Source organism: Dermacentor albipictus, chromosome 1 (genome assembly GCF_038994185.2).
Source record: "Dermacentor albipictus isolate Rhodes 1998 colony chromosome 1, USDA_Dalb.pri_finalv2, whole genome shotgun sequence".
In the NCBI taxonomy this organism is placed as follows: domain Eukaryota; kingdom Metazoa; phylum Arthropoda; class Arachnida; order Ixodida; family Ixodidae; genus Dermacentor; species Dermacentor albipictus.
Window position 1 is genome coordinate 46,365,715 of NC_091821.1, and position 8,894 is coordinate 46,374,608.

General features: G+C 48.4%; 1 protein-coding gene across 1 annotated transcript in view; it reads right to left on the reverse strand.

Moving 5' to 3' along the window:
- The window catches only part of LOC135905938 (uncharacterized), a 108,370-nt gene extending 102,553 nt beyond the window's left edge, over positions 1–5,817 (reverse strand). Inside the window, exon 1 of the mRNA XM_065437099.2 lies at positions 5,420–5,817. Coding sequence (XP_065293171.1) covers positions 5,420–5,440 — 21 coding nt within the window. The 5' untranslated portion in view covers positions 5,441–5,817. The remainder of the gene's footprint in view (positions 1–5,419) is intronic.
- Positions 5,818–8,894: the final 3,077 nt, after the last annotated feature.

Sequence of the window (8,894 nt, forward strand, 5' to 3'; positions counted from 1 at the left end):
CGAGCGTCAGGCAGGCGCTTGCAAAGAAGGTAACCGTCTTGTCCTCTTACTACAAGGTTAGCTAGAATGTGTGTGAGCATTCCTCAAGCAACCTGGAGCCCCCGGGTCGTTGCCGAGGCATGCCACCCTTCGTTTTCAGTTATCAGAACTGTCGAAACACGTCCATGCCTTGTTGGTCCACTAATATAACGCGAGATGCATGTACTAGCTCAAGCGGTACATCTGTACGTCCCGGTTTACAGCGAAGCTGTTAGCCTCTAGTTGGTCGGGATTTTTCACTGCGCGTCCTCACTGAAACGAAATACTTTCAGCGATTAAAAAAAAAGAACCGTCAGTGGTTCAAGTCAAAAGTGCCTACATTCTATGGTGTCACGCATACACCATATATACAGCACAACATTCGTTTCAATGAAGAACAGGCACAAAACAAGCCTCCAAACTATACCATTGATGATAAAGCGCTCCTAATAACAATGCCGAAGCACGTAGCACTCCCCGCATATGTTTCCCGGCAACGATTCGGAAGCTGCCGCGGCGATGGCAATTTCTTGCGAGGGTAATGACGTCACTAGCATTTCACATATAACAGAAACAGTCTAGCGACTGATCTTATTGTTGTTGAAGCTCCGCTATGGAAAGGCAACGCATAGTTAGAACTCTCGAGGAGCAGCGTGAACACGAGGAGCGGCAAAGGGAAAAGAAACAGCAATACTACCAGCGGCGGCGTCCGAAAAGAAAAAACTGAAACATTACTCCCATTACTACCATTACTCGAAAGCAACAAAACTTTGCATATACCCCCCTCAGCAGTTTTAGTGGTGCTTTTCGACAGCTTCGCCAGACATCCACTTTCGCAGGGCCGGGATGGCGAGTCAACATTTTTTCACGCCGTTCCCAAGATGAGCACAAGGTTTTTCCTGTGAGCGCCTTGGCAGCGCCAGGCGCGTCGCTCGGAGTCACGCAAGCCAGGTCACGCTAGCGCATGCAGCCGTGCACGTAGCGAAACCAAACCAAGCAGAAACATGAACGCACAGCTTGGGCCATGCTTCTTCCACAATGCAGAAACCGGTTCCAGAGTCAAGACGCCAAGCAGATGAGCGACGAGTAGCTTTTAACGTATACGAGGGCGTCATCTTCCAAGTTCACCGGGTGATCAGATGCTCATCGTATACCTCTCGAGCGAGCTTATGCGGTCGCGGAAGAAACGCCACAGCGCATACTTCTGCCTCGAATAGAACCACCTGCATAGGCCGCACAGCTTGTAGCGCGGTAGACATCAAGCCGATAGGTTTCACCGCGCGTACGGCTTTATGGGGCATTGCGTCATGAGGCATCGACTGAAAAGCTTGGCGCTGCGAACTGGCGCTTAGTGAGGGCAATTTTGGTTTAGTTGTCGACGCAGTTTTTTCTCAATTTACACCGGTATAAATTCATCTTAGGGCAAATTCGGTCCAGAAAACGAGACTTGGCTGTCCTTTACGAGGAGATTACGACAAGAAAGATACAAGCCAGCCATATATATATATATATATATATATATATATATATATATATATATATATATATATATATATATATATATATATATATATATATGCGCATCTCCCAGACAAAACTGTTCCTGATCATCATACGCGAAACATTTGCGCGGATATAGCTCGGTTAAAGCTCGGATATTAAACTCCTGTGGCACCAATGCGCCTGGTGAGAAAAAAAAAGTGTTTTCTACTGATATTTTGGTGAGAAGACGAGATTGTTTAGCTACGCAATATATGTGCCCGCGCAAAGAAACCTTGAGCCCAAATTTATTTTTTTACCCTTCACTGCTCATGTGCAAATCCATAGAGTCAAAAGCTAACCTACTTTGGATGAGAGAGGAAGAAAAGGAAAAGAATATAATCGCCTTTTTTATAAAACACTGAATACATTTACATAAGACTGCATTGATAATGTTTTTTCCAGAATATTTCCTCTATATACGCCCGCTTTCCTCGGCTCCAACTACAATCAGCAACGCAACATAACACGCTTAACAGAGTGCTATAACTGGTTTTTCTCACATCTATTTGTTAGGTTTCACTAATTCAGGGTCGCTGGTTAGTTTTCTCGTCACGGCCGCCGCATTCCAGTAGGGGCGGAATGCAAAAACGTTCGTCCGTTCGTCACGCACTGTGCATCTGGTGCACGCTAATGAACCCCAGGGAGTCAACTTTATACGGAGTCCCCACTACGGCGTGTCTCGTGAGTTATAACCCATGTGTGCAACAGCGGCACGTTAAAGCCAATAATTTATTTTATTTTACCAATTCAGTGCAGAACCCGCCGACATGACTATGAAATCATGATGACGAGTACGCCCATGGTGGCCGATGGGAATCTAGGCCATGACGACTACAATCCTAAAGGTAAGGGGTGCAAACACCCTCCCGAGCACTGAGATTTCAGCAGCAATTAAATAAGTTTTGTTGGCTCTACATGTACAGCACGAAAACACGGGGAAGGCGGGAGATGGAAATTCAAGACGACGAGCAAAGCGAGAACAAGGTGAAAGCCGGAGCCAACGTTTCGGCAAGTGGACCTGTCTTCTTCAAGGACAAGGACAAGGACGAGGAGGACAAGACGAACAGGCGCACGCACGAACTGCGCTGTGTGGATCTACTCCTGTTCATCCTGCCTTCCTCGTGCTGTAGCACTTACAGTCATGAACCACGTAACAGGTAGCAGGTAACCACGTAACTCCCCGCCAAAACTTTTGGCGATCAACATTAGTCAGATACCGGCCCTGCGGCCGTCTCTCATAGACCTTGGTGCAACTGTGGGATGTCTAAACCCATTCAATCGATTATTATTCAATAGAAAAATACGAAATAGAGTTATCAGTCCAATTTCAATCTGCACAAGCGTCGCTCGATAGCGCAAGCCAAAAGTGCTGAGACTCCGCTTATACCGTACAACACGCTTTACCACGTTACAGTGCTTCGGTGGATACCGGCTGTCGTGCAACGTCCTTGAAAACATGGCAGTTGGCGCAGCTGCACGATGGTCTCGCGAGAACGATGAAATATCTGGTTTCTCACTTTCGATTAAAAAAAAATACATGTATGTCGCCGGCTCATGGAAAAGACAAATTTTATCATTGCTAAAAAACATTAATATTTATCCGCATGTCCCCTGCTACATTTCTTACTGATGCTGTTGTACTGATTATTCGCTTATAGTACGGAGAAAGCACAATGGTTCAAATCTTCAAGATTCTAATCCCACGACCAACATTCATCACAAAGGGAAGTTGCTGCTCTTCAAACATTTTTGTAAGATAGATGCTTATAGGAACACCGTGCTTCGCGAGCAGCTCTGCGGTGATTGTGATTACGTGCACTGTTTTTCTGTCTGTACTCAGTCACTGTATGCTTATACTAAGTCAAGGCCATTCCTGTGACATTTGTTCTTATATGGCAAAAACAGGGGGAAGGTGGAAGATTGAAATTCAAGACGAAAATATGTGTGTATCTGAACTTGAATTTCATGAGGCTGCAAGTGCATGCACTTGCGCGTTTGAGTATCTGGCTGGTTTACTTCTACTGGAATTTTCCTTCTGTTTTGCTGCCATTGCAGCAAATATCAGTACAGACGATATGAGAGCATCTGTATAAATAAATTTATAATCATGTCTGTATAAAACAAAATAATTCATAACGTCTGTATCAATAAATTCACAACAGACATAAAGCGACTGTACTGCATTATTGAACAGAGGAAGTTGAAGGTTGACGAAAAAAGGCGATGCACAGGCAGCAAAAGTGCACGGACAGCAAATAAAGAAGCAAAATCAGAGGCGCGTTCCTTTCTCAGGCCCTTCGCTTTGCAATAACGAGCAGGAAATCAGTAGTTTCAGCTCATTGTTTTGGGCAAGAAACATTTCTAACAGCCACGGTAGCAAATATCAAGCGACAGCGAGTCACCATCTGTGGCTACGTGCCTCAAGACCTGAGTCGTAGAGCTTTCTGATCATTTTTACGAGCGCCGTTTATGATTAATCATGCTGTGGGCATTTGTCCTGGCTTATATTCACATAATGGTCAATGGAAGTCAGGAATAGAGGAGTTACCCCTATAAGACAAGAACACGACGCATCTATACCTTTGCACTACCAGAAATAGTTTTATTGCAGTGGGTGCCCTTACACCTGCTGGCGACCACGCGCACCAACAGCCCTTATCGTCAAGTGTGGGGACAGAGAAGATGACAGCTGAAAGCACAAGGTGCGTCGCTTGAAAAGTAAATTAACAGAGGCATTTCAATGAACTTCTATTCCGATACCTCATCGCCAACACCCCCCACCCCCACCGCATACACACACTTATTGGGAGGGGGGAAGAGACTGCGCGTCACCGCCGACAGTATGTATCGCGAGACACCAACTGTCCCTCGTTTATCACTTTGTACATGAAGGAATCCTGACAAACAAAAGCCCCCCCCCCCCCCCCCCCCCCAACACGGGGAGGAGCTTCACGGCCACGAAGCCCCTGAGCAAAGCGAAGATGATGACACGGATGCAGAGGATAAGCAAGGCAAGGGGAGACTAGGACGAGGTGGTGCACTGCCGCTTGTATATGCATGTTGTTTTTGAGAAGGACTTGCCGCTGCATTCTTGACTTCTAATTCGCTATAGAAGCGTCGAGCTATATATATATTAATATATATATGACTTTGTATGAGTCTCGCTCATCTGGGAGAGAGGGGTAGAAAGCAATAAGCAACGTCGATTCGCAGCAAACGATCATGCCGACTACCAAATATTCTTTTATCCTGAAAGGTATTTTGTACCACTGGCGGCTGCATTAGAAAACGATTAAATTTTAGTTCTAGCGTCAGTTCACTAAATTGTTCCAAAAGTCACCTCATACATTTGCAAGAGCTGCGGCTGGCAGTCTTGTTTGGGAAAACATCCGATCAAGCCACTTGGTATATCGAAAGTAAGCGCAAAGCTCCCCATTAAGAGCTAAAGGGTGTTTCGAATTTAAATCAATACATTGAGTGGTAGTCACAGTGTGAAAGAGGTGCGGCATGTCCGGAATATTCATTCAGGACATGCTGCGACGTCCTCTGCAGTAGCGGGTCATGGATTAGGTCCTCCCATTTCAGTTTATTTTAGAGTCTCTTTTGTTTATAGAAAACCTGCGAGCACGTGACAGGGTACCAGAGCTGTAGCTTCCGCGGCTCGAACACTGGTACATTGAAGAGGGGCTTTCTGTCTTCCTTTCGGTCGAGGTAAGCTCAAGGCAAGCTGACCAGGAAGGTAAGACTTCAGTCGACCTTCCAGGTCATAAAGTAGTATCTTCGCCCTCGGCGTTAACTGTCTGAGCACGTCTACAAGCATGCAGTCGCCGATGAAACGGATCGAGCAATCAATACTCACGATGTAGTTCCAGAAATGCATCCCATTTATGTGCACCCAGTCCGTCCAAGAAGAATTCGGTGTCCGTGCAGACTATGGCTGGATAAAGGTGGCGCAGGCAAGAACAGAAGGGCGATCTAGTTTGCGGCACAAGGTGATCGCAAGCGTCGAAGGCGACGGGGTGGTCGCACACAACCAGGTCCTGTGCTGTTCTGTTCCAGAGAAGGAACGCGGCACGCCGAAATCGGAGCGCACCGGTGGGCGCAAGCACACACTTCTGGGCCGGCTCAGCCAAGGGTGGCGCGACCGCCAACGATGATATGGCAAATGCGGCGACAGAGCGGAACGATGAGTGCCGTCGCAGCTACGGAGACGCTGAGAGGAGGAGTCGCTCGCTGTTTGCCCCGAAGACGTCACGCACGCACGCACACACGCGCACACACATACACACACACAGCGCGACGCGACAGCACCGCGACGACGTTGCCGAAGAAACGAGAGACAGGAAAGGAGGCCGCCGACCACGGCGAAGAATCTGTATCTTACTTGGAAAACAAAAAAATTCGGCAAAGATGCTCCGCAGGAGCAGCGGGATTCACAGGCGGCCCGCACGATCCTCCCCGCCTGCGTTGACCAAACTTCCGCTCGCCCCGCTCTCAGCCTTCCTCCATCTCTCGCCGCAGTTTTTATTTTGTCTTATGTTAGCGAGAAACACACACACACACTCGCAAAAAGAAAAAAAGAAAGCCGCGGCGGCGAGCCTCATGGTTGTACGCGGCGGGTTTCCTCAGGCAGGCCAGGAGGGGGCGAGGAGAAGCGCAGTTTGCAGTGGTGGGATTGCCGCTGTACGGGACCCGTTCCCGACGCATGCCGCTGCTGGATTGCAGCTACTGGCTGCAGGCATCACGTGACAGCGCGCTAGAGTTATAGCAGTTCCTCTTTCTCCTTCAGGTCTAGTAAACGAGATGAGCTATAGAAGGGGCCCGTAAACGAAAACAAGCAAAGACAAAGCGCGCTGCATTAAGGCGAGCGGGCCGAAAAAGATGAGAAAGCAAAAAATAAAAAAATAAAGGAAGGAAGGAAGAGCAAGAAGTTTTCGCAGCGCCCATGGAAGCGGGGCAAGGTGGCGAGCTACACTGCGAGGGCTCGCTTCGAGCGTGCCGGAGGCGGTGGAGGGCATCGCCGCCACGGTAGCCGGCGCTCATCGAGCGCAGGGACGAATATCGGTGCGCGGAACGATTTCTTTCCTGGGCGCAGGTCGAATAAGCAGCGCCCTGGCAGCAAAGACCTCTTCCACGCTCTTGTTACTCTGGTGTGTAATGACGACTCGCCACTCTCTGTGTCACGTTCGAGCGGAAGCATATGCGGCTACAAGTCGTTTCCCTCGCTGGAGTTCGTTCTCGACCGTCAACTTCCTATCTCACGATCCGTTGAATTGGCGTCACGTCTCGGGAAAGCCCGTCGCTGAGCCTGTTTGATTTTGCTAACTTGATTATATGCTCCTAACATTCGTGAGTGCGCTCAGTGTGTGTATGTGCGCGCGCGCGTGCGTGCTTGCGTGCGTGCGTTGTGCGTGAGTGCGTGTTCGTGCGTATGCGCGCACGCGCGTGACGCTTACAAATTCACGTGACTGCGGTGCTGCGCGGTTTCGTCCCGACGGTTAAGGATGCGCGCCTAGCGGGGGGGCTCGAGTGTCAGCAACCAGAGTGTGGAGACTTGCGGTGGAAAGGCCGTATGATCAAGGTTAATGGATACCGCGGTCTCGTCTGAAAAGCACCCGAGACGCACCGCGTTATAGCGGCGCAAAGCGAGCGCTTGCGAGCCTTCCAAAAAGCAGCCGAGTGCGCTAGAGAAAAATAAAGAGAGAGAGAAAGATATAAAAAAGGTCGCCGGCGCTTTCTGGAGCGCTGGCGCGATTTGAGGAATGCCCTCGCGTTTCGTGGCAGCAAAGCGGGTTATAAGCCGCAGCAGAAACGGGGCGAGAAGAATCATCGTGTCACCGTCGTCCAAGCCGACGGCCTCTCATTCTTTCGCACGAGCCGCATCCAAGGTCGCTAAGTGCCAGTCTTTGTTGAAGCATTACTGTAGAATGAACGCTTACGTATATAGCCACCCTTATATGCGGCGAGAAAAGGAAATGCGGGAAAGGTTTTTTTTTTTTTCATGCGACTATGACATTGCTGGAGAGCTCTTTAAGTGGTTTGTCGTCGCTATGAGCGGGCTGCGTCGCATGGCTGAGTGTAAATGGCGAACACCGACTGAATCAATGCCAATCACCGGTCATTGGTCTGGAGGTCACATTTCTTTCTGTGGTGCCGGGTCAGAGGTTGGCGCTCGACACTAATGGCATTCAGGCGACCACCAATACAGGGTCATTTCACTGGGCCTTATCATGCGTCGACCGGTCAACAGAGCTATGTAAAGCAAGATGTTTACCCTGACCTGATATTCGCAAGGACCATACGTCACCAGCATTATTGGGACGGTATATACGTGCTAGACTGTGAATAGCGTCAACATTACAATCGTCCATAGCCTGAAGAGTGCGCTTGGCGCTGGAATCTCAACAGCGTGTTGGCCACGTATGCAGAAGGACCACGTGAGCACAGGCCCGAAAAATGGATCCAAAGCGTGCACTCGGTGTCGACGACACCCAGGCCCGAAAAAAGCGTCGTGCAGAACAGGAGCGTCTTCGTTACGCAGTGAAACATGGTGCAGACCACGAATGTATGTATTAAATGTATACATACAATTATATAATTGAATTACGTACAGCCCCATAATTCAATTAAAGTTTAACACTTGTGCCAAGATGCGATGTGCCATATGAGGCAATGACAATGCTCAACCCTCTCAGACATTATGAACAGTGACGCACAACAACGCCTCAAGCAAACACCTCTCCCTGTGTGTTTTGTGTACTATGCAGACAAACAGCAGTGGTGCAGGCAAGTAACGTGTAACATCAACTGACCACTCTCGTATTGGACTAAACGCTGAAGAAATTACACATTCGCCGCCAACATCACCGCTAATTACCGTCAACCAAAACAACCAGCATACCAAGCTTCGCTTAGATCGATTCCCACAGTGCGCGGGATCCGCCGATTTCTTCACTATTAATTTATTTAGTGAACTATTTATTTGTTCAAATATAAACTAAGTAGTTCAGATTAATTAAAACTCATCGCACTCGTAAGAACACCTAATTTCAAAAGGTACAGGCGTTTATCAAGAAAGCTTACCTTAGGTTTCAGAAATGCCCAGTGCTATCATACAGGACGTGTACATCTATCCGACAAAAACAGAGTCTACTTGTCGGGCGGTAACTTCATTGCCTGCCTAAAGAAGAGGTCGATTGATTCATTGCATTGGACACCCCAAAGAAATCCTGCATGCATTGGGGACGAGGCGATCAGCAAAGCTGGCGTCGTCAGCGTAAGTCAGCAGAGCACAGGGAAGAACCTTGTGATTGGACTTCTTCTATTGGATTTAC